This window comes from Muntiacus reevesi, chromosome 18 (assembly GCF_963930625.1).
Source record: "Muntiacus reevesi chromosome 18, mMunRee1.1, whole genome shotgun sequence".
Taxonomy (NCBI): domain Eukaryota; kingdom Metazoa; phylum Chordata; class Mammalia; order Artiodactyla; family Cervidae; genus Muntiacus; species Muntiacus reevesi.
In genome coordinates this window covers 37,009,548-37,036,662 of record NC_089266.1, presented here as the reverse complement: position 1 = coordinate 37,036,662, position 27,115 = coordinate 37,009,548, and the positions used below count along the sequence as shown (strand labels likewise).

Sequence of the window (27,115 nt, the reverse complement as noted above, 5' to 3'; positions counted from 1 at the left end):
GTATTCAGAACTTCTTATAACTTAACCACTTTATTCTCTTTATAAAAATGAATATAAAATACAAGTATCATCTACTGCCTAACTGTGAAGACCAATTTTAATTCTCATCTTAGGTGTATTTTCTACCTACTGAAAAGTCTTTAGGTGTAAATCATTCTTTACACTAATCCAATGAACATCAAATATTAAGGCAAGTCAACAGTATGAACATTACACCCAGACCTGAACTGAAATAATCTTAAATATACAGATAAGACAGTTAACAAACTCAGTTTTCATGGTCCTTCAAAGTAGGTAAGATACTGTGGTCTCATCTTAACTCATACTTTAAGTAAGAATTTAGAAAGGAGGAACAGAGAAAATGAAGAAAGATGCCTGAGGAAAAGATACTAAAGAGGAAGAAATACAACTGTAGAAATTTGAGAAAAGGACTACTTAGCTCTTCTAAAATTGAATTTAACCTTCTCGCAATTCCCTTACATCCCTACCAAAGATTTAAACTTAGCAGCTACTTGAACAATGCCATCCATTCAAGGTATATTTTCTGAATGCCTACTATATGTCAAGCAAAGTACTGTTATGTGCTAGCAGTATAATGCAGTAGTCATTAACGCTATTGTCAAATACTTCTGGTTCTCCTTCCCATGCAGGCACACAATTAACATACATTTATTGGCTCCCTTGTGTTTGAGAGGCCCCCTGTGTCTAGACTTGGTTGGTCAATGACTTCTAACTGAAGTGCCTCCATTCACTTCTGGCCAGAGCATTTAACTGCTAATCGAACAAAACCTCCAGAAAAACACTACCTCTCTGGCAATGTTTGAGATGGTGGCTGGACTACTACTGAGTAATCTCAACAAGGAGAGACCTCTGTGAACCTGAGCCAATAAGGAATAAACGTTTGTGTTTGAAGTCACTGCGATTTTCAAGTTTATGTGTGTTTTTTTAACCACAGCATAACCTAATCTATTAACTAACACAGAGTGAGCAATAAAAGTCTTTTTCTTTCAAGCTACTTATCGCTAAGCTAGGTCTCCCTAACTTCACCTTGAAAAAGCTTTTTAAAAAAAAAAAAAAAAGACAAATACAATTATCTATTATTTTAGCAAATTTCCGCCCAACTATGGAAAACTTTCTAAGTCCTGATTTTATCAATGAACCTAATGGTTATTCAATTTCTTTGATTCCTACGAACTTAATAAATGTACTGATGTCTTCATTCAAGTGATTATTTTTTGGAATTGGATCAATTTAAGTTCAGGAACCCTGATGCAAACTAGTAGACTGTCCATCACGGTTCTTGTGAACCAATCAAGCATCACTACAGTTCTAACTGTTCAACTATACAAGCATCCAGTCATCCATATGGTTACCATGATTGTCGGCAGCTTAACAGAGTCACTACAAAGAATTAGATATGACTGAAGAGAGAAGGACAGGAATAGGGATTAAGAAATAGGATACTAATAGCAGACTGACAGTTAATAATCACACATGGAGGCAAGAGCAAACATTTACACGATAATCATGGTCAAGTACAAAATGATAAACGCTTTAAGGAGAAAGAAAATACTAAGTAGAGAAGGTAAAAGTTCACTAAAAATACATCAGGCCCTACTTGAGACATAAGCTCAATGCAAACAACCTAGCGCAACTTACTCTGGCAAAGGACAGGGATTTCTAAAAAACAAAAACATATGAACTGGTCCTTTACTTTAAGGAATGAGTTTATTTTACTAAGCAAAGATGGGGAAAAGATAAATAAAATGTATGTTATGCAGAGAAACAAACAGTACAGAAAAAAACATTTTTCCAAAGGGATGTTGCTCAATCAGAATGTTTAGGGTTTGTTCTTAATATCCTGTCTTGCCCTCAAAAATAAAGTGCTTTACAAAGAAACATAGAACACAAATATATATAAATTAGAAATAGATGAGAAAAGGGGAAACCAGGTAGGAACATTGAGTGAAACCAGAAATAAGAATAACATAAAAAACGCATCAAAATGCGGATCAGGGTCCTCTACATCCACAAGGTTAACAGCCTGCAGTTTCAGCTCCAGGCTAACAGGCGCTTAATTTTTGATGAATGACTAGTTCAATTAATTCAAGACTTCTAGCAACTGATATGAAAAAAGAAATATAATCAGATGGTCACACAACTAGTTACCACTAAGGTTGAAAAAATTATTTTTCTGATTAAATAGAATTGTCTGCACTGCTAACAAAAAAAAACACACTTACTCCTAAAGGTACCCTTAAAAAGGACAGTGTTATAGAACATCTTCACAACTCTCAATGAATCCCACAGGGCTGCTGCTGACAGCATTATCTCCACAGGGGCGACAGGAGCGATCTCTGCCCGAGCCCAGTTCAGTAAAGACAGACACCTCTGTGGGGAGTAGGTGCACAGCAGGGTAGGTGTCTGAGGCGGCGGTCTGAGGACAATCTAATGGTGTCCGTAACACTGATATTCAATTCGTTGCAGGAGGAGAGGACAAAGGGAAATCAGCAGGCAAGTCGTTTCAAACCTCATAATCTAAATTAAGAGACAGATCTTCCTCTCCCCCCACCAAATGCACACTTTTGAAAGTGAACTTTCAGAGGACCCCAGACGACGCTGCCCACTTAAGAACGCTTTGCACTTCCCTGGCAGTCCGGTGGTTAAGACTCCGCCCATCCAATGTTGGCAGGGGAGGGTAAGGAAGTAATGGAGTAAGTAAAATTAAATAAGTAAGTAAAATTTTTCAAAAATCACTCTAAACACTCCCTCTATAAAGAGGGAGTGGGTTTTTTGGTTGTTTTTTTAATAAAAATAAAAAGAACCCCCAGAGAAAGAGACTGACTGCAGAGACTTTAGTCAATCCTCAAAAACTGTAATTTAATCTTGTTTATTGTAACTGAATATGGTAGCAGCAAATTTCCGACTATACTCACTAACCAAGTAGCAACAGTGCAGATATGTATATTCTATGTGACCAACAGAGCAAAAACATCTACAGTAGAACACACATCTTCTAGGGAGCCTTAATGAGCTCTTATTACTAAAGAGAAGATATTTCAATGGATACTTAGAATGGCTTAACAAGTTTCATTGACTCACGGCAGCACCACCCCTAGCCATTCTGGATCTCTTTTTGGTTTACTCAATTGTCCCGGCCTTTTCAAACATCTGGCTAGTTCCTATAATAATCCTTTAGTCTTAGCTTAAATAGAACTTCCTCAGCGATGCTCTTCCCAACTCCTGCTATATGAACCTGTATATTATGGCAATTACAAATTTAACTATCTTCCATGCTAAACAAATGAACTTTGTTTAAGAAGCAATTTTTTCAGTGTCTCCCAAGCCCACTAATATTTAAAGTCAGCATTCAAATATACCTGAAGAACAAGACTACCTCTGATAAAAAGTAAATTAGACCTAGAAATTTTTCGATATCCTTTCTTATACACAAATGAGCAAATTTCTATCCCTTATAGTATGGCTCAGCTAACTAGCTAACAATGCTGTCAAGACACCACCTTGAACATTTCAAAACAAGTAACAAAGCATTCACAGAATGCCTGGTTTTGAGGAGTACTTTCTGCTGTACTCCCCCAAATTAAACTATTTATAAAAATGTGCACCCAGGCACTGGGAAGGCCCAGAGGAATCGGGTGGAGAGGGAGGTGGGAGGGGGGATTGGGATGGGGAATACGTGTAACTCTATGGATGATTCGTACCAATGTATGACAAAACCCACTGAAAAAAAAATAATTAAAAAAAAATACTGCTTAATATTTCATTTAAAATAACATTAATAAACCAATTAAATGGTAATATCAATAATTTAATTTAAAAATAAGTTTTCAAATTAAAAAAAAAAAATGTGCACCCAGGGACTGAAAGAAGCAACTTACAATTAAATGGCAGGGCCATTGTTATTTAAAACACTCTTTAGATGATATAACCATATCATCTTCAAGATAATACTGCCTTCCCAAACTCTATAGAGAAAAAGTTTCTATACAGCTCACTCGTAAGTGGAATTAGACCATGAAGGAACCATTAAGAAGACTGACCAGACCATTCCATCTTTTTACTCGTGTTAATTATTACCTGGCCCATAAAGAAATAGTCTCCAAGGACCCTAAGAACAAGCCATATGGTAAACAGAAATATTATCAGTCAAGGTTTAGGGTGCAGAAAACAGAAAATATATTTGGTGCTTTAAGGAGAAGGGACTTAATGAGAACTTCGGGGCTTATAAAATTATTGAAATGGCTAAGAGAGTCTGAGTTAGAGAAAGAACTTCCAGTTTGACAATCATGGAAATGTAAAACTGACCTAACAGCAGCCCTGGAGCTAAGAATTCAAGAACAGAGAACCGCAACAGTGATCCAGATTCAGAACCACGAATCAAGGAGAACCCACTATATTGCTTCTATGCAACACTGTACTCCAAACCATGGCCAGCAAAAGAAAAAAAGTAATTTAAAAACATAAAGATTGAAGAAGTAAATGGTGTTTATGTGGGGATTAAGCTGTGTATGTAAAAACTCCTAAGGAAAATACAAAAAGGCTACTAGAGTGCTCGCTTCGGCAGCACATATACTAAAATTGAAACGATACAGAGAAGATTAGCATGGCCCCTGAGCAAGGATGACACACAAATTCGTGAAGTGTTCCATATTTTTTTCATGTCAATGTATGGCAAAAACCACTACAATATTGTAAAGTAATTAGCCTCCAACTAATAAAAATAAATGAAAAAAAAATAAGCAGGAGAAAAAAAAGGCTACTAGATCTAGAAACTCAATTCAGCAAGGCTGCACAGTTCAAAGACAAAATACAAAAAAAAAAGGCAGTTGGTAAACGTCCATCAACAGAGGAATGGATAAAGGTGTGGTACATGTGTGTGACGGAATGTTACTCAGCCATAAAACAGAATGAAATGCGCCGTTTGCCACAACGTGATGGACCCAGAGACTGTCTGTCACTCTAAGTGAAGCAACACAGAGACGAGTATCATGGTACCACTTCTATGTGGAGTCTTTTTTTAAAAATGGTACAAATAAACTTATTTACAAAACAAATAGTCATACATGTAGAAAACAAACTTATAGTTACGGGGGTTGCGGATAAACTAGGAGATTGGGATTGACATATGAACACTACCATACACAAAACAGATGACAATAAGGACCTACTTATATAGTACAGGGTACTCAACTCAATACCCTGTAATGGCCTGTACGGGAGAAGAGTCTATAAGCGAGGAGCTGTGTGTGTAACTGATTCACTTTGCTGAGCACCTGAAACTACAATATTTTAAACCAACTACACTTCGATAAAAATTTTAAAAAAGAAAAAATATCAATTGTATTCCTACAGGAAATACTTAGGGATACACTTAACAAAGCTGCAAGATCTATATAGCAAAAATGACAAACTGGCTAAAATTTTAACACTCTAAATGAAGAAATATACTATGTTCATGGAAGACTCCATATTGCTAAAATGTCAATTCTCCTCAAAATAATCTATATATTCACTGTAATTTCACTCAAAATCACAGTAAGTTTTTCTGTAGAAATTGTGTCAAACTTACTTGAAAAGACCTTTAAAAGCCTAAATAATTTTTAAAAGGAAAACAAAGTTATAAGACTTACAATATAAGATTTCAGGGCTTATTACATAGCAATAATCAAACTGTGATACGGGCATAAGGACAGACATATATATCAATGGGGAAGAAATGGCAACCCACTCTAATATTCTTGCCTGGGAAATCCCAGGGACACAGAGACCTGGAGGGCTATACTCCATGTGGTCACAAAGAGACACAACTTAAGAGACTAAACAACAATAACAACTGAATACATAGTCTCCAAAGACCTAAAATAGGTTGGTCAACAGATTTTCAACTAAAGTTCCAAGGTAATTCAATAGGTTTCATGTTTTTAAAAAACGATGCTGAAATATATGCTACAACACAGATCAGTCTTAAAAATATTATACCAAAAAAATATATATATTATGCCAAGTGAAAAAAGCCCTAACAAAAGAACCCACATTTTATTATCTCATTTACATGACATGCCTAGAAAAGGCAAGTTCATGGGGACTGAAAGTAGATTAGTAGTCGCCTGGGTGTGGGGCTGGGAAAGGGGAGTGTCTTCTAATGGGCGTTAAGGTTTCTTGCTGAGGTGATAGAAACGCTCTAAAATTACACTGTGATGATAGCTGCACAACTCTAAACATACTGACTGTACACTTAAAATGAGTAAATTTTATGGTATGCAAATTAGGCTTCAATAAATCTATCATAAAAAATAGACTTTCACTGGGAAGGTGGAGCAGAGACTAAGCTCTTGTAAATTAAAAATACAATTGCCAAATGAAAATTAAAACGGCCAGTCTAAACAAAGCAGGCGTGGTTGAAGATCAAGTCACTAATGTGGGAAAAAAAATGCAGGACATCTTCTCCATGATATAGTAAACAAAAACAGAAAATGGACAATGGAAATAAGGAGACAAAGAAAAGTGATCAAACACCTGACTAGTGTGTTTGGAGGAAAGAAGCTCCAAACACAATGCAGGGAAATGTAGAAATAATACAAGAAGGAAATTTCTGAACTAAATACACACCTAAGCCTTCAACCTAAAAGAGCCCACTGAGAGCCTAAAACAATGAATGGAAAACATTTACACTTAAGAGACACATATGGGTAAAATTAAAGAACTCCAAGTATGAAGAATATCCTTTAGAACTTCAAAAATTTATCTACACAAGAACAAAACTTAGACTGACATGAGCCATTCTTCTTCACTGTCTTCTCATAAAGAATTCTGGATACTACAATGAAACGTCATCAAAGTTCCATGGGGAAAAAATTTTCAACTCAAGAATTCAATTCCCAGAAAACCTATCAAATGTGAGAACAAAATAAAGGCATTTTTCAATACGCAAGGACTCAAAATTCACCTCCCATACACCCTATAAATTTAAGAAATACTAGAAATAGGACAACATGGGTTATGAGAAAACAATAGTTGCATAGGAGCCAGAATAACTAAGTGAAAGTGAAGGAAGTAAGACCTTGATACTTAAAGATTCTCCATTAACAAAGTTTCAGTGACTGGAACTACAGTGCCTACTTAGGTACAAAAACATATTTGGTATTATAATGAATACACTGACAAATTATATAAATGCCATTTTCTGGTTCTTCTTTAAGACTAGACAAAACATTATTTCAGTTATAAAAAAAGAATGTAAATGCTATAAAACTTGACAATGTAAAAACAGTTAAAAGCTGCATGGGGGGGATGGAAATCATTGAACAGTAAGTGAACTAATTTCTTTACCTTTCATAGCAAGAACTCTTATGTAAGGTGAAAAATGAAAGTTGCTCAGCCGTGTCCAGCTCTTTGCAGCCCCATGGACTACACAGTCCATGGAATTCTCCAGGCCAGACTACTGGAGTGGGTAGCCTTTCCCTCATTCAGGGGATCTTCCCAACCCAGGGATTGAACCCAGGTCTCCCACACTGCAGGTGGATTCTTTGCCATCTGAGCCACAGGGGAAGCCCTTATGTAAGGTATATAAAGGCATTATCATTAATAAAGCCAACCATTAGAAGAGCTACATATATAAAACAAAAATCAAGAAAGGGAATTAGAGTTTAAAGCTACATCTTTCTTTTTAATGGATTATTTATTCAAGGATTTTGGGGGGGCCTCAATTATTTATTTTGGGGCCAGGCCAGCACACGTGGGATCTTTGTTCCTCCACCAAGAATCGAACCAGAGCCCCCTGCATTGGAAGTGCAGAGTCTTAACCACTGGACCACCAGGGAAGGCTTCATCTTTCATAGTGAGAAGTTAGTAATGGATTAAGAGGTATCATATAAACTATTGTGGTAACCAGAAGCATGAACTATAAATTCCCTTTGGAGGAGGAAAAGGAGGGAGGTGAATGGATGGGAAACTTACTTTTCATTTTATTCTCTCTGGTAGAATTTATATTTTTGTCGTGAATATGCAATATTTTTATAATTTACATAAGCATTTTAATAAAAACTGAATTTTGTTTTAGCCATACAATAGCAGACTGTATTTGAAAAGAACAAAATAAGTTTCTATGTACCAATACATAAAGATTAAGTGAAAAATCAACAGGCAGAACAACACATTAGGATGGTATCATGTTTAAAACAAAATGTGTGATACAGCCACCATGGAAGACAATTTAGCAGTTTTTTATCAAGTTAAGCAGCCTTATCATACAATCAGCAATTGTACCCTAGGTATTTATTCAAGGTAATTGAAACTTTACTTCCACACACACACACAAAAAACTATATATTAATGTTCACGGCAGCTTTATTCACAATCACTAAAAATCAGAAACATCAGTATGAACCTAGGGGTAACTTAATACATATATAGATGGACATGCAGAAACAGTATAGATACGTTTGTACCTAAGTTAGCTAAATACACCTATCTGTGTATGTGTGTATATTTCTGTCCTATAAGGTAATGAAGTCCAGTAGCTACGAGCACTTTCAATGTTCAGATCTTGGTTTCTGGATACTATCCATGGAGAAAGAGCTGACTTGAAGGCTGGGGCAGAGAAAATATAAGACAGGCCTGACACATCCTATAGCCATCAGAAAACAAGGAAGTGCTTAAAAACTAAAAGGCTGAGTGCATGTCAAAGGAACATAGGCGTGAGCCTGAGAGAATTCCCAGTGACCAAAGCTGCAACAACTCAGGGACAAAATTAATGATATACAGAATAAAATAAACATATGATGACTAACTTATGTCAACATTCCTGGGCCATGGTACTCAGATTATGTGGTCAAACTTACTCCAGATGTGTCTGTGAAGGTGTTTATCTTTTTAAATGAGATTACAATTTAAGGCTGTGTTGGTCAGGTTTCTCCACTGCAGAGTTATTGTTTTTCCTGATAGTTCAGTTGGTAAAGAATCCGCCTGCAATGCAGGAGACCCCGGTTCAATTCCTGGGTTGGGAAGATCTGCTGGAGAAGGGATAGGCTACCCTCTCCAGTATTCTTGGCTTCCCTTGTGGCTCAGCTGGTGAAGAATCCACCTGCAATGCAGGAGGCCTGGGTTCAATCCCTGGGTTGGGAAGATCCCCTGGAGAAGGGAAAGGCTACCCACTCCAGTATTCTGGTACTCAGATTATGTGGTCAAACAGAAACCAGATGTTTCTGTGAAGGTGTTTATTTCTTTAAGTGTGATTACAATTTAAATCAGCAGACTTTCAGTGAAGCAGATTACCGTCCATAATGTGAGTGGGCCTCATCCACTCAGCTGAAGGCCATAATTCTTAAAAAGACTGACCTCCCCCCAGAGAAGTTCTGCAGCACTCTGCCTTAGGACTTGCACTACAACACAGACTCATCTCCAGGCTTCCAGGCAGCCCTGCAGAATTTGGACTAGCCAGTTCCTACAATCACATGACACAGATATATCTGTATATCCTCCTACTGGTTCTGCTTCCCTGCAGAATCCTGCCTAACACATATTTTAACTCCCAATTATAAAACATATAAGCCCATGCTGAATAAATGATTGAATTAACAAATAAGTGGGAGAAGTGACAAATCTTCCTTAGAGATGAATTCTAAATAATATAAGTAGAGAGTGGCCCCTTCAGGAGGTGAGGCCTAGTCCTTCCTTCCTACATGAGTGGGGACTGAACTTTATAGATTAGCAAAGACAAGACAGGAAAGGAGAGAAATAGTAACTCTGCAGTGGAGAAACCTGACCAACACAGCATTAAACAAAGGAGCCAGGTTCACATCACCAGTACTGTTGTGTGGCTATCAACTGGCATGTGATGAGAAGGGCACTTTACCTCTGTGGTATTCTTTTTGAAAACACCAGTCTAATTAAGAAAAAAAACTTTAGACAACTCCAGTTTGAAGAACATCCTACAAAATACCTGACTGGTATTCCCCGAAACTGTAAAAGACACAAAAAACAAGGAAGCTGAGAGACTCGCCAAGGACAGACCAGACTTAGGACAACTGCGTGCAATGCGGTTATCTTGGATGGGAGACTGGAACAGAAAAACGTGTATCAGGTAAAAACTATGGGAATCCGAGGCGTCCCTGGTGGTCCAGTGGGTAAGACTCCATGCTTCCACTGCCAGGGACATGGGTTTGATCCACGGTCAGGGAACTAAGATTCCCATATGCCATTCGGCATGGCCCAAAATAACTGTGGAAATTTGAATGAAGTATGGAGTTTAGTTAATAATAATCTATCAATACTGGTTCATTAATCGTGACAAATGAACCACACTAATGTAATATGTTAATAATAGGGAAATCTGGGTGCAGGGTATATAGGAACTCTATCTTTAGAATCTTTCTGTAAATCTAAAACTTCTAAAATTATGTTTATTGGGGGGGGAGGCCTATCACAGTGGCACTGCTTCACCCAAGAGCCACACCATATGCCTCAGACCCTGAAGAGGGCAGCAGGAAGCACAGCACCCTCACCCGTCCACGGCTGCACCCACAAGAGTTAAATATAAACCAAACTGGATAACGACCGTTTTGTTCTTTTTCCACCAAGCAAATGCTAAGGGCAGAAACTGCAGCAAAGGTATAATCCTAAGGGAGAGATGTAAAAACAACCAGAAGAGATACTGAAAAATACAGTGTTTCCCTGGGGAATTACCACAACACAGATGTTCACAGCAGTTCAAATAAAGAAGTGACACAGCCCAAAGTCCTAGATGGCTAGTGATGACAATATAACCCATCCTATGCACTATTTTTCATGTTTAGAAAAATAAATATTATCGTAATAGGTAAAAGAGTATTAAGGAAAGTCTCAGAGTAACACTCCTCCTGACATAAGCCATGAAGTAGATATTTTAGTCCTAGAATCCTATAGCATAGAAGTTGAGAAAGACAATCTCAAAATATCAGGTAAGGCCACGAGCAATATTACTTCTCCGTCCAAAAGTCACAAAGTTTTCAAAGTTTAAATATGCTACTGTATAAAAACCAGTAGTCTTGGTAATACGATGACCTGAGTTTAAAATCTGAGTTTAAAATTTCTGTCGTTTACTTGCTAAATAAATTTGGAAAAAAAGGACTTCTTGATCTTAAAGATTTCTTAAAGAGAATCAGTATGTAAAAGGAACTTTAACAAACTCTACTTTAAAATCCTTAATATTAAAAGTTCTTCTTTCAGAATTTCAATTTACAAAAAAGGCAAAATGCAATAAGAAAGCATCAAATGTTAAGAGGCTGCAAAGGGATGGTTGATGTTTGTATCACGTTATATCTTTTCCAAATCTATAATAAATATGTTCATTTTATTAATTAGAAAAGTTACATTTTAAAACATTTGTTGTTGTTGTTCAGTCACTTAAGTCCTATCCAGCTCTTTGCAACCGCATGGACTGTAGCCCGCCAGGCTCCTCTGTCCATGGGATCTCCCAGGCAAGAATACTGGAGTGGGTTGCCATGCACTCCTCCAGGGGATCTTTCTGACCCAGGGTTCGAACCCAGGTCTCCTGCCTTTCAGGCAGATCTCTTACCCCTGAGTCACCAGGCAAGCCCCATTAGGTCAAAGCTATACTTTAAACAAGTGAAGGCAGGGATGTAAGAAGGGCAAGAATATCTATACAAATGTGATGAAGTATATATTCTTATTATCAACCAGTATGTTTATAAAAGTCTACACTCAGTATTCTAATTATCAACCAGTATTTGTTTATAAAAGTCTACACTCTATTCTAATTATCAACCAGTATTTGTTTATAAAAGTCTACATTCTATTCTAATTATCAACCAATATTTGTTTATAAAAGTCGACACTCTCCACTAGACAGGGAAGCCAGGAAATTGTATCATGAATCTTTGGATCCTTAGGGTCTGCCATATAGAAGCAACTAAATGTTTACTTTATGGAAGTTTCTAACTGTCTCACTTTCTACCTTAAAAGGTTCAGTTCACATGTGCTAAATTAACAGGGCAGGTGGGGGGGGGGGGTGGATCTAGCACAGTAATTTTAATCCATTCAATAAATATTTATTGGTTGCTTGCTGTTTCACTCTTCCAGGCATCTGCGATAAGTCAGTTAATAAAAATAAAAATCTTTGTCCTTATGGAGAGACTGTAGTCTAGTATCATTCTCTACTCTGCTCAAAGCAGTGCTAAAGTGTGGTCCATTAACTGGTGCCAATGTATCAAACTTACTGCTCCGTGACCGTCAGTCAGAGCAAGCATTTAGAAACTCAGAGAGCAATATGATAGTCATTTTATCTGATGAATCTAATATTATAAAGTATTGACTAGAATCTATATTTCATTTTTCTAACAATTTGTTTATTGTTTTTCAAAGAATCATTATATAATGAATTGGAAAATTTGTTAAACCTGGTCTTTTACCACAGATAAGGAGAAGCATTGGTCCAACATACTTTGACCACATCACTGCTCCCCTCCTCAGTAAGATTCTGTGCTTCAGTATCTTTATGGTCTTCCACAAATGAACCAACCTTTCCAAATACTGTTTCCCCACTGGTTCGGCTCATCACATACTCCAACCACAGTGAACTGCTTTCAGTGCAGGTCATCTGTCTGGCTTGTGCTTCTCTCTCAGCCTTAAATACTTTGCTAAGTTTACATGATCAAATTTTACATCTCCTTTTCAAGTAAAGCACAAATGCCACCAACTCCTCCAAAGCCCTCCAGGTAGAAGCAAACACTCCCTGACTTCCCTCTGGCACGGCGTTCTAAAGCAGCCCTCTGACAGAATTTTCTATAGACTATGAGTTTCTGGAATACAAGAATAATTTATTCATTTGGCATCCCTATATAGCACACAAAACTGTCATCAAATTCGCAAATAAATGATGTAAGAGACGGCATTACATGTGCAGAAGTCTCACTCAAGAGATCAGAAAGCCCTCTAAAATTATACCCAAAACTGTGTATGCCTTTTCTAAGGGAAGGTCTAACGCTTACTAGATTCTCAAAGGAGTCTCAGAAGCCCCAAATGTTAAAGAAACCACTGATAAGGAAAGGGTTTCAATTTCATTAGCAGATATATTTCTGCCAGTCAGCTCCATCAGGGTTAGCTCCAGGGAATACCAGATATAATAAAAACCTCAATTGTGCTCAGTTGTTCAGTTGTGACTCTATGGACTGAAGCCTGCCAGGCTCCTCTGTCCATGGAATTCTCCAGGCAAGAATACTGAAATGAGGTTGCCATTCCCCCCTTCAGGGGATCTTCCCAACGGAGGGATCAAACCTGTATCTCCTGCATAGCAAGAGGAATCTTACCACTGAGCCACCAGGGAAGCCCCAAACCTCAATTTCCTTATCTCAGAAAGGTGATAATGATTACTCCACAGATCTGCTATAAGAACTGAATTTGACCACATGTGTAAAGTTCTAAGATCATGAAGAGTGACTTGTTTCCTTTCTGCTCTCCTCCCACTTTTATATACTCGTGAAGTAAGTAAGCAGACAGGTTCTTTACAAAATTTCTTAAATTACAAATTACTGCCATCCCTCAAAAGCTGTATCCAAACTATTTTCTTGGAAATCTTCAATAGGGTTATCAATTCAGTTCAGTGGCTCAGTCATGTCCAACTCTTTGAGATGCCATGGACTGCAGCACACCAGGCCTCCCTGTCCATCACCAACTCTTGGAGTTTACCCAAACTCATGTCCATTGAGTCAGTGATGTCATTGAGCCATCTCATCCTCTGTCATCCCCTTCTCCTCCCACCTTCAATCTTTCCCAGCATCAGGGTCTTTTCTAATAAGTCGGTTCTTGGCATCAGGTGGCCAAAGTATTGGAGTTTCAACTTCAGCATCAGTCCTTCCAATGAATATTCAGGACTGATTTCCTTTAAGATGGACTGGTTGGATCTCCTTGCAGTCCAAGGGACTCTCAAGAGTCTTCTCCAACACCACAGTTCAAAAGCATCAATTCTTTGACACTCAGCTTTCTTTACAGTCCAATTCTCACATCCATACATGACCACTGGAAAAACCATAGCCTTGACTAGACTGACCTTTTTGGTAAAGTAATGTCTCTGCTTTTTAATATGCTGTCTAGGTTGGTTATAGCTTTTCTTCCAAGAAGCAAGCATCTCTTAATTTCATGGTTACAGTCACCATGTGTGGTGATTTTGGAGCCCAAGAAAATAAAAGTCTGTCACTGTTTCCCCATCTATTTGCCATGAAGTGATGGGACCGGATGCCATGATCTTCGTTTTCTGAATGTTGAGTTTTAAAGCCAACTTTTTCACTCTCCTCTTTCACTTTCATCAAGAGGCTCTTTAGTTCCTCTTCGCTTTCTGCCATAAGGGTGGTGTCATCTGTGTATCTGAGGTTATTGATATTTCTCCCGGCAATCTTGATTCCAGTTTGTGCTTTATCCAGCCCAGCATTTCCAAACACCTCATTTGTTTTAAGTCTCTCAACATTAGATTTGTGTCATGTTAAGTAGTTCTAATTACTAATTTTTCTACACTGATAAATGCCAAGAATTTTTTAATAAGTTAATGCTCTTAAAGAACTGACATCTTGATTCTGCTATATCCAAAATATAGCTCCTTCCCTATGATTTCCCAGACTTCACTGTACCCTCCCATAATTAACACTCCTTCCTCAGTCTTTCTGCTCCTTCCACTTGTGCTTATGTCCTTATACAGCATTATATTGAAGAAAGTAGGAAAAACCGCTAGACCGTTCAGGTATAACCTAAATCAAACCCCTTATGACTATAGAGTGGAAGTGAGAAATAGATTTAAGGGACTAGATCTGATAGAGTGCCTGATGAACTATGGACAGAGGTTCGTGACATTGTACAGAAGACAGGGAGCAAGACCATCCCCAAAAAAAGAAATGCAAAAAAGCAAAATGGCTGTCTGAGGAGGCCTTAAAAATAGCTGTGAAAAGAAGAGAAGCAAAAAGCAAAGGAGAAAAGGAAAGATATTCTCATTTGAATGCAGAGTTCCAAAGAACAGCAAGGAGAGATAAGAAAGCCTTCCTCAGTGATCAGTGCAAAGAAATAGAAGAAAATAACAGACTGGAAAGACTAGAGATCTCTTCAAGAAAATTAGAGATACCAAGGGAACATTTCATGCAAAGATGGGCTCAATAAAGGACAGAAATGGTGTGGACCTAACAGAAGCAGAAGATATTAAGAAGAGGTGGCAAGAATACACAGAAGAACTGTACAAAAAAGATCTTCATGACCCAGATAATCACGATGGTGTGATCACTCACTTACAACCAGACATGCTGGAATGTGAAGTCAAGTGGGCCTTAGGAAGCATCACTATGAACAAAGCTAGTGGAGGTGATGGAATTCCACTTATTTCAAATCCTAAAAGATGATGCTGTGAAAGTGCTGCACTCAATATGCCAGCAAATTTGGAAAACTCGGCAGTGGCCACAGGACTGGAAAAGGTCAGTTTTCATTTCAATCCCTAAGAAAGGCAATGCCAAAGAAAGTTCAAACTACCAAACAGTTGCACTCATCTCACATGCTAGCAAAGTAATGCTCAAAATTCTCCAAGCCAGGCTTCAAAGGTATGTGAACGGTGAATTTCCAGATATTCAAGCTGATTTGGAAAAGGCAGAGGAGCCAGTGATCAAATTGCCAACATCCACTGGATCATCAAAAAAGCTAGAGAGTTCCAGATAAACATCTATTTCTGCTTTACTGACGATGCCAAAGCCTTTGTGTGGATCACAATAAACTGGAAAATTCTGAAAGAGATGGGAATACCAGACCACCTGCCCTGCCTCTTAAGAAATCTGTATGCAGGTCAGGAAGCAACAGTTAGACATGGAACAACAGACTGGTTCCAAATAGGAAAAGGAGTACGTCAAGGCTGTATATTATCACCCTGCTTATTTAACTTCTATGCAGAGTACATCATGAGAAATGCTGGGCTGGAGGAAGCACAAGCTGGAATCAAGATTGTTGGGAGAAATATCAATAACCTCAGATACGCAGATGACACCACCCTTATGGCAGAAAGTGAAGAACTAGAGAGCCTCTTGAAGAAAGTGAAAGGGGAGAGTGAAAAAGTTGGCTTAAAGCTCAACATTCAGAAAACTAAGATCATGGCATCCGGTCCCATCACTTCATGGCAAATAGATGGGGAAACAGTGGAAACAGTGACAGACTTTATTTTCTTGGGCTCCAAAATCACTGCAGATGGTGACTGCAGCCATGAAATTAAAAGACACTTACTCCTTGGAAGGAGAGTTATGACCAACCTTGACAGCATATTAAAAACCAGAGACATTACTTTGTCAACAAAGGTCCGTCTAGTCAAGGCTATGGTTTTTCCAGTGGTCATGTATGGATGTGAGAGTTGGACTGTAAAGAAAGCTGAGTGCCAAAGAATTGATGCTTTTGAACTGTGGTGTTGGAGAAGACTCTTGAGAGTCCCTTGGACTGCAAGGAGATCCAACCAGTCCATCCTAAAGGAGATCAGTCCTGGGTGTTCATTGGACTGATGCTGAAGCTGAAACTCCAATACATTAGCCACCTGATGAGAAGAACTGACTCATTGGAAAAGACCCTGATGCTGGGAAAGACTAAGGGCAGGAGGAGAAAGGGACGACAGAGGATGAGATAGCTGGACGGCATCACCGACTCAATGGACATGAGTTTGGGTAAACTCCAGGAGTTGGTGATGGACAGGGAGGCCTGACGTGCTGCAGTCCATGGGGTCACAAAGAGTCAGACGCCACTGAGCGACTGAACTGAACTGACAGCATTTTAATTTTGTGTACATGTCCATCAACGCCTATTAAATGTAGCACCTCAAGGCAAGAATACCAGGTCAATTATCTTTTGAATTCCCTCAGCGTTTCTCAATGCAACTGAAGAGATGTGCTCAATAAATGAGCTTTTATATTGATCCTTTCTCCCATTTTCCAAACAACAGCGCAAGAAATTTAAACAAAGATTATTTAAAATTAAGGTGGAATTTCTACCTCAAACTATAGATTTCTCTCAATTGCAACTTCCTATTCCTTGAAAGTGTTAATATGGCAATTATGTTGCTACACTTCTAAGTATGATGTGAAAGTCTCTCAGCCCTGTCAGGACTCTTTGTGACCCCATGGACTCCATGCCAGAATACTGGAGCGAGTAAGCCTCTCCCTTCTCCAGGGGAATCTTCCCAACCCTAGGATCAAATCCAGCTCTCCCAAATCGCAGGTGGCACTACAGGCACACTGCAGGCATATCTAAGTATGACAGTAAGTTTATTAATAAAAAGGAGTTCTTTACATGAAAAAAGACTGATAAAAATGCTATGGTTACAAGTGGCTTTTTTTTTTTTTACAAGTGGCTTTTAAAAACTTTTTATTTTGATATACAGTTGTATAGCTCAATGGAAAAATAGAACCGAAAGATTGCTGTGAATCTAAAACTGCTCTAACTGGAATTCCCTGGTTGTCCAGTGGTTAGGACTCTGCATTTTCACTGCCAGAGTTCAGGTTCAATCCTGGGTGGGGGAATTTAAGATTTCACAAGCTTCGCAGCATGGCCAAGAAATGAAATTAACTTAAAAAATAAAATAAAAAATAAAACTGTTCTAAAAATAAAGTTTATTTTTAAAAAATAGAACTACCACGTGAACTAGCAATCCCACTTCCAGCTATACATTCAAAAGAAATGAAAGCAGGGTTTTGAAGAGATGGCGCACACCCACGTGCATGGCAGCAATAATCACAGGAGATGAAAGCAACCCAAATCCACGTACAGAGGAATGGATTAACAAAATGTGGTACACATACATACAAGGGAGTACTATTTAGCATTAAAAGGATGGAAATCCTGCCATATGCTACAACATACCTTACACTAACAAGCCAGTCACAGAAAGACAAATACTGTATGAATTTACTCATATGAATCAAATGCAGAGAAACTGTAAAATGGTGGTTAGCAGTGACTGGGGTCAAGGTGGAAAGGGAGAGTTGCCTACTGAATTGCAGTTTTTCAAAATGAAAGAGTTACGGAGGGTTTTTTTTTTTTTTTACAACACTGTGAATATACTTAACACTGAACCATAGACTGAAAAATGGTCGACTGTCAGTTTTGTTTTTTACATCAAAAAAATAATTTTATATAAATGGAATCACAGAGTATGCAACCTTTTGAGATTAGCTTTTTTTCATTCAGCATAATTCCCTTGAGATCATTCAAGTTGTTCTGTGTACCAATAGCATGCTTCTCTTTATTTCTGAGTAGCATATTCCATAGTACGATGCACCACAGTTTATTCACCCATTGAAGGACATCTGCATTGTTTCCAGTTTTCAGTTATTACTAATAAAGCCACTATGAACATTTGCAGATAAGTTTTTATGAGGATATAAGTTTTCATTTCTCTAAAATATATGCCCAAGTGTGTACTTGATGGGTTGTATGGTAAGTGTATATTTCGTCTTACAAGAAACTGCAAACTGTTTCCATAGCGGCTGTACCATTTTACATTACCACCAGCAACATGTGAGAGATGAAGTTTTTCTGCTTCTCCTGTCTAGTATGTGGTGTTAACTTGGTTTAATTTAGCTATTCTAAATAGGTATGTGGTGATACCTCAGTGGTTTCAATTTACATTTCCCTGGTGCTTAATGATGTTGAACGTCTTTTTATTTGCTTATTTACCAGCTGAAATGTCTGTACATGTCTTTTGCCCATTTTCTAAACAGATTGTTCATTTTCTTTTACTGTTGAGTTTTAAAGAGGTCTATATTTTCTAGAACTACCCTCTGTCAGATAGTTGGTAATTTTGTTCTTCCTTACAGTTTGCCTTTTCTTTTGTGTTTCACAAACAGAAGTTTTTTGTTTTTTTTTTTTTAACTTTGATGATGTCCAGTTTACCAATACTACCTTGTATAGATCATGCTTTTGGGGCCAGGTCTACCTTGCCTAGAATTACTTTGTCATGAAACATAAACTCTTAGTTAAGACACATCTTATATAAGTATAGAAAATTGATAATGTAATTAAAAGTATAAACACATTAATAAAAGGTAAACATTTCTACTTACAAAAATTAACTTTTCAAAAATTTTCTAGGACTTAACATCATAAAGAGAAGTACGCATGTCTACTGCAACAGCAATAAATTACAGAATTTTTCCTAGCAATTTTTCTGAGGGCCAGATTCTATCAAGGGAACAGCACGGATAAAAAAATTGACTTAGTAAATTCCCTGGCTGTCCAGTGGTCAGGATCTGCACTTTCATTGCCAAGGACACAGGTTCAACCCCTGATCAGGGAACTAAGATTCTACAAGCATGGCACAACTGAAACAATAAAATCTGATTTACCTGAATTAGTCTAACAGTATCTTGAACTAGGGCATAAAAAATTTTAATGCTATATTTTAACATATACATATGTATATACATACATACACACACACAGAGAGATAACATCTTATTTCCTAAAGATGCACTTTATTCTTATTCCCTCACTTATCTGTTCATACCAAAAATTCACATTCATTACCAAAATTTGCAAAATATTTGCTTTTTCTTATCTGTAATTTTCTGTAGTTGAAATGCCTTCAACCAAATATAACTATATTATGTTTGCTTGGCCAGAATGGTTCCATAAGTATATATTAATACTATTCTTTCTTCTCTGAAAAGTTATTTCCGACAAAGTAGTCAAAGGAGATGTTAAACAGATTTTTGGAGGACAACTGGTGTTTTAAATTCTAACAAAAATACTTCTCAATAATCTAGAAATGAAAAATTCTTCATCCTAAATTGAAGTCAGTCCATTAAAACAAAAGAATGCTTAGCATTTTATTTGCTTGAAGCAAAAGCATAGCCATGCTACATTTACAATAAACTAGCACTCCCTGCTCAATAAAATCTGCACTAAAGTAAACAAGATCAAATAACCCAAGGATTGAAAATCTTGATACATGCAAACACACTTCACCTGAAAAGTCAAAAAGCAACAATAATATTGAGGCAGTGAAAGGATTTTCAGGTTTTCCATACTCGATATCACTCTATTAATACTTAAATAATGTTTGGGACTTCCCTATAGCTCAGATGGTTAAGAAATCTGCCTGCAATGCAGGAGACCGGGGTTCTAACCCTGGGTCAGGAAGATTCCATTCCCTGGAGAAGGAAACTGCAACCCACTCCAGTATTCTTGCCTGGAGAATTCCACAGAGGACCCTGGCAGGCTACAGTCCATAGGGTTGCAAAGAGTCAGACACAACTAAGCAACTAACACACACAACTTCACCATTAAATACACACATATCACCAAATATAAAGTATATTAACTTATATAAACTATATAATAAAACCATATACTTTAGTACTAATTTACAGTAAGTACAGATTATACTAATAAATATGTACAAATTATAGGTAAACAAATGTCTACCTCAACATTTTAATATATTCAGTAGTACTTGAGAAAGTGAGATCAACCGTTACACAAATATAGAAAGTATGTTTCATTCTAAATTTAAAATTAAACTACCACTTATTTTAAACTATCAATACTTATAAAAAACTAAATTGCATTATATATCAAAAATATTCACTGAGTAACAGAAATTATAACTTAAAATATTTACTCCTTAATGTTAAGAATTAAAGATTTTCCCCCCAGCTTTACTGAGATAGAATTGACATATAACACTGTATGTAAGGTATACACAAAATGATTTAATATATGTATATGTATATATTTTGAAATAAGATTCTGTAACATAACATTAGATGCTTAATTCCTTGATGCTCCCCATCCACTACAGGGATTATAAGTCATCTAACACCCCTTCTTCAACCACAATGTTTGTTTGGTTTATACTTTTTTTCTGACAGCATATAGTAGCTGCATTATATGTGGAACAGTGTAATAATTTCTGGAATTAAAAATTCCCCAAACTCTATTAAAATAAATAGTAATTTGATGCAATAAAAGGCTTACTTTTAGACTTTTCTTCCATTTCTAAATATGTGCATTTACAACCACTAAGAATATTAATATTGTGCTCATCACCTTAGATTCTTCTACCACTAGGGTGGTCCCTTTCAATAATCAGTACTCTATTTTTTCTTGTTCAAGATTACTAGTGAAATTTTATGTCACAGTGCCAATACATTCTAGAAAGGCCAATAAGAAATATTAAATCTAATTCCTCCTTTTAAAGAGCATTCTTTCAATATCCTATGAACACCAGGGTAATGAAACACAGCACCTCACAAAAACTAGGAACGGTACTACCTGCAGAAGGCCCTCCAGGGGGATGACAAAATAGCTTAGGGCAACTGTTGAAGTGTGGGGTCCAAAACACAGTTCCACAGTCAACAAAAAAAAAACTGCTTTAAAGACTGGGCTTTGTTGGGCCCCGTCTGGACATGTAGACTAAGATTCTGTGGAGGTAAGGCCAGGAATCTGTATTTTTAACATACTCCCATGTGATTTTGTTGCACACTAAGTCTGAGAAACACATATAATTCATCACAACCTACTTACATGGGTAGCCAAGAAGATAGAAATGGCAATGTTTCAGACTACTTTAAAATACACAACCAAACTTTCTATGATAAAAGGAGTTCAATTTATTTATTGTTACTGCATAGAGATTCTTCTTCCTAGTTCTGGAATGACAGGTACCTATGAGAAAGCAACTACTGAAAATCTATGTTGTCAATGTTAAAAAACCTCAAGTGATCTTAAAAAAAAAAAAAAAAAAAAAAAGATTCTCCATTCTCTTATTCTTTATAAATGCTTGTCATAAGGTAAAAGTCAGTATAGTTAGAGAAGGGAATAAGACCAATTAGTACAATTCATTTTCTCCAGGTTAACTGCTAACACCAAAAAGCTTAGTGCTGCTTTCAACCAATGACATACTGCAGAATGCTGCTCCTAAATAACAATGGCTAAAACTTCCTTTTATGATTACCTTAAGAATATCACTTAGATTGTAGGGTGCATTATTTTGTGCATAAAATTTTATTAAGATGGGAATATTCCCCCAATCATTTTGGTAGTTACTGGATAAATTAACCTTGAATATTTAAATTTATAAAACCATATTTCACAGTTATGTTAAATTGCTGCTCCCTGGAAGACAACGCTGCAAATTAAAAATAAAGCCTCTAATATGAAGGTCCTGAATATGAATCCAGCAGCACCACTTACTACCTGTGTGACCTTGGATAAGTAATTTAAACTCTCTTAGCCTCAATTTCCTTATTAGGAGGATTAAATGAGGTAATATACATAAAGCGCTCAGCACAATTCCAGGTACATGCTAGTCCTCAGTAAACATTAGCCCATATAAACACACAAGACCCCACGGTGTGCTGCAGTCCACGTGGTCACAGAGTTGGACTTGACCGAGTGACTGGACTGAACTGAAGCACACAAGAAACTATCAATCATGGTTGCTTCGAAAAAAAAAAAAAAGTAGTCTGAGTCAAGGGTGGAAAGACGATACCTTTTCTATACTCTTTGTATTTTTAACCAGTGCTTATAATATCTTTTTGAAAAATTTAAATCATCTCTTTCGCTGTGAGATTTCTTAGTGTTTAGCATTATATACTGCAAAAGCTGAACGGTGACTGCTGAATTCACAAAGGAGTAAGTCATAGTCTAATAATACCCACAAAGAAATACAACCTATCTGATTTCATGAATCTATTTCTTACTTGCTTCACAACGGCCTTTCTGGTCTTAACTAAAACACCTTAAACCAGAGGTTTTTCTACCTCGGATGACTTTGCCCTCGGGGGACATCTGGCAATAGAGACACTCCAGGTTGTCACAACTGAGGAAGTATACTGGCATCTGGTGGGTGACAGCCAAGAAGACTGCTGAACATTCCACTACATGGTATATAGGCCTGCCCCACAAAAACTGCAACCCAAGGAACCATTCCACGTCACTCTCAAAATAACCGGGTTCTTCATTACAATTACCAACAAAACAAAACACACCCATACAACAAATTCTCCCCTCAAGTAATGAAGTAAAATCCTTAAGGACAGGGAGACTAGGGGCTTAGTAAACTAACCACTGTTGTCCACTGTTGTAAGTTTCCAAAATTCTACCACCTAGAATCGCTTAGGTTTGAGTGTCTACTCAGTTGAATACATTACAAGATTTTTAAAGCATTTAGTATTAAGCCTTCCGAAAGTTCAAGCAATTAGTTTACCATTTTTCCTGTTTTTAAATGATATCTGAAGAACCAAAAAGTTCAATGTACTACTAAAGACTAAATAGGGCCTTTATTTCAGTATGTAATTATCAAGTCTTTCCAATAAACTTGATATTTTCACATTTCTCTTAATGCACTGGCTGGCCTTGGCCTACTTTATACATTCTGAGTATGTTAATTAATATCCTTCAAAAACTTAAGAAAATATTAACAGTCCTTGTTTCTGATCAAGAAGGTAAGTAATCTGCAGCCAAGTAATTTTATAATAAGGCATGAAAGATTACAAATTAAATCATTCTGTCCTCCAAACTTAAAGCATATCTTGGTAAGCCTTAACAAAAAGTCATCCATTAAGAAAGCGTTTTGAAAAATGTCTTTATCAATATTTGGGATTAATCTTTAAGAGTGCAAAACTAAACCAAGTGGCTATCAAAATTTAAAGTCTGTTCACAAGTAGTTTGGAAAGAATTTTGAAATATTGCTATTGCTAACACTGTTATTAGTCATATTTTACTTTCATAGCAACTGCTTAACTTCTTTTACACCTTTAATATATATGTATATATATATATATATATGTATACACACCTTTCCCATTATGTAAGAGTTGAGTAGTTTTAATACTTTAATACTGATTAACAGTTCACCACATAATTTAAAACTTATTCTGATTAAGGAATTCTTAGGGAGACAAAAGAACATCTTAATTCCTTCCACCAAAACAAACCAAAAAAAGAAAAATACACAGAACAGTAAGCTGTGTTTGCAACTACAAGATACAATAAAGTTGTTATTCATTCAGTGCTTGTCCAATACATTATTTGCTATGGACACAGAGATCACCAGAACTTCTCCATTCACTCTAGATCACTCCCCCTGAGCTTCCAGAACTTTAGTATGTGTCCAAACCTGCTTGCTCATGGTCTAATAATAAACTTAATTATACAACCTGTAACAGCCCCTGACAACCTTTTCCTTAAGGAGTCACAAAGGTGACTTAACCAACACCTCAAACTCTTAGTACATCTATTGCAAAAACAGATGTCCATTCCAGCCTCTAGGTTCTGCCGAGGGCTCAGGGCCTCTGGCGGGAGAGCGGAGAGGTGAATATCCGCCAGAATCGAGAAGGACAGCCGCCGGGCGTTGGGCAGCAGAAGGTAACTGCTGGTTCATTTCTCTTTAAATCTGGCAGCACGTGGGGAGGCATTGTGAAGCCACCAACCCGCCTCCCCCTCTTCCACTCCGCACACGTACGTCTCCAATGCGCATGCTCCGCTCACACCGTCCTAGCAGACTCGGAGCCAACCCCCTAAAAAGTCAACCTGGAAGCCGCAAACGGCCGGAGGCCGGGACAATGGGGGAGGGGGAACGCAGGCACCTCTGGGGAGGCAGACCCGGCCGCCGCCCCAAGCCAGAACCCGCGGGCCGCAGCCCCGGGGCCCCGCAGGCCTGCACAGGAGCCGGAATCGCTCGGAGCACAAAGCCCCGAGCTGGCCAGCGAGCGGCTCTCTGCTCGGCCCGCTCCTACCCTCCCCCAGCCGGGCGGCGCAGCCGGAGCCCGTGCCAGGCGGAGGCAGGCGAGGCGGCGTCCCGCTCCCCGCCGGGCTCTCAGACCCCGTGCGCCAGCGACCAGGCCGCAGAGGCCGGCGCTTTTGTTGTCCGCCCCAACTACGCGGACCCGGCGCTGCCCGAGCAGAAGTTTGGCGCGCCTCACCTATCCGCCCCGCGGCCAGTTCCTCTCGCCCACCCGGCCCCCGGCTGCCCGCCCGCGGCTCGGACAGCCGAGCCCGCGACGCACAGCCGGCCGGGCCCAGATGCTCTACCTGCCTCGGGGGGTCCAGCGGTCTCGGGCACACCTGAGCCCGGACCCGCCCCTCCAGGGAGGGTCCGCCGGGACGGGGGACCCACAGCCCCTCCCCCGCAACGTCCCACCGAACAGTGGGGGAGGGGACAAGCTCCCCTCCCTCCCCGGGGGTGCCAGGCCCCGTCCGGGGGCCGAGGCTGGGGCGCGTCCCCGCCCCCAACACTCTCGGAAAGCCGGGGAAGGAGTGATGGGCCCGGCCCGGACCGGCGCCCGGGCTCCCCACTCTCGCAGGCCCGCGCCCGATCTCGCCGGAGCCTGCCGCTCCCCTCGACCGTCCGGCCCGCCAGCCCGGGAGCGCCCGGGAGGAGGGGAGAAGCGGGCAGCTGCTTGCCGCGATCTCGGCCCGGCCCGCCGCCCCGCCGCCCGCTCGCTCACCTGCCAGCTGTCTTCGCAGCAGCAGTGCCGACTGCAGCTCCGTCATCCTCCCCGCCAAGGGCCCGGGCTGGCGCCGGGGCTTCCGAAGGACTGGGCACAGGCTCCGGAGCTGCTGGAACTGGGTGTGCTGAGGAACCCGGGCCCCCACGACGGGAGCGCCGAAGCCGAGGGAGGCTGGGCTGTGGCGGCGGTAGCGGCCCCTCGCTGCCGGTGCGAGTCCGCTCGCTTCAGCTTTCCTCACAGCGCCTCACGCCCGGAAGGGGAGGGTACCCGTGCCGCCGCGGCGCGCACTGGGACTTCGCTCGCCCGCTTCCCTCCTTCTACCCGCCCGTCGGCCCCACCGGTGCCTTCCCCCGCCACAGCCTCACAGCGCGCAGGGCCGCTCCGCGCAGGCGCGCTGGGGCTGCCTACTTCGGAAGCCGCCCGCCCGCTAGGACGACCCCTCTGCCTCCTGCTCCGCCTCCGGAGGCGGAACCCCGCCCCCTACGCGCAGTGGCCTCTGCCGCCGCCATCTTGGGAAGGTCGCCGCCCGCCAAGGCCTGGCCCCGGCGGCAGACGCCCCGCGGACGCCATGACAGAGAGGTCGCGGAGGGTCAAGACGCCGCCTCCGAGTCGAAGCAGGTGGTCAGCACGGAGAGAAGGGGCCAAGAGAAGTGATAGGTGCCTAGTTGCTGGCGAGCGCCCAACAGCACACAGGGTGTGCGAATTAGTCATTGTTAAAGCCGAACTTAGTACTGGTGTGCCCCATTTTAAGCACACCCCCAAAATAGACTTCATATATGCTGGTAATTCACTTTACAGAAAAATACACAGAAAGATTCTTCAAGTAAAATGCTCTGCACCTCATTGTACAAAATGTTTAAACATTGTTAATAATCTCTATGTGTAAAGTGAGCTGAGATTAGCAAAATCTGATATACACAGTACAAAATGTCCAGAAATGCATCTATTATGTAAAGTCGAAGTGCGGGATCTAAAGTTTGGGAAAAAAATCACTCTACCTCCTCTCACCCTTATTCCCACAGACCTCTGCCTTTCATAACACCGAGTCTCAATAAACAGACAAAGCAGAAGGAAAAAATGATACCTAATGGCACTCAAATTTGTATTTGTTTCTTCAATGAATATTTATTAAAGCCGCATTAACATTATACCTGAACTGGACGGCTCTGTTCCTCGCCTCAAAGGGCTTACAGTCTCTGAGCTCCAGGTAAGGTAGCCAGAGAAGGAGCAGGTTCTAATACAGTTTATTGATTCCAAAAATTACTGAAAAAAAACTGTGCTCACTCTCCCCGCAAGAACAAGAATTAAAAAGAACAAATAAACAATCTGAATAAAAACATAAATCGACCATTTAATAAAAAGGAGTAAGTTTGGACTCCTGTGGGAAACAACTCCAAGAAGCTAAACCAGATTTTGTGAAGCCTAACATTTACCCCATTTGAAGGACTCTCTTTAAGGGGAAACATTTTTAAATAGGGTTGGAAGATGACTGTCTAGAATGAGAAGATAAACCACAAATAGCTGCAGTCTTGGAGAATTGTTCCCTTTCTCTGAGATCTCTTCAGGCAGGTTATCAGAAATTCTGCTTGGCTGCAGCGTGGCTTCTTCCCTCACCTAGAACAAATTCCAGCCCTGTCAGG

The 27,115-nt window shown here is 39.6% G+C and overlaps 1 protein-coding gene and 1 non-coding gene across 2 annotated transcripts in view; one reads left to right on the top strand and one right to left on the bottom strand.

Moving 5' to 3' along the window:
* UBE2G1 (ubiquitin conjugating enzyme E2 G1) overlaps nt 1-25,857 on the bottom strand; it is an 88,104-nt gene extending 62,247 nt beyond the window's left edge. The window contains exon 1 of the mRNA XM_065908476.1: nt 25,473-25,857. Within this exon, the coding sequence (XP_065764548.1) occupies nt 25,473-25,518 (46 nt within the window). The 5' untranslated portion in view covers nt 25,519-25,857. The remainder of the gene's footprint in view (nt 1-25,472) is intronic.
* LOC136150352 (U6 spliceosomal RNA) lies at nt 4,570-4,676 on the top strand. The gene has a single exon (XR_010659787.1). It is a non-coding gene; the product is annotated as a U6 spliceosomal RNA (small nuclear RNA).
* Nucleotides 25,858-27,115: the final 1,258 nt, after the last annotated feature.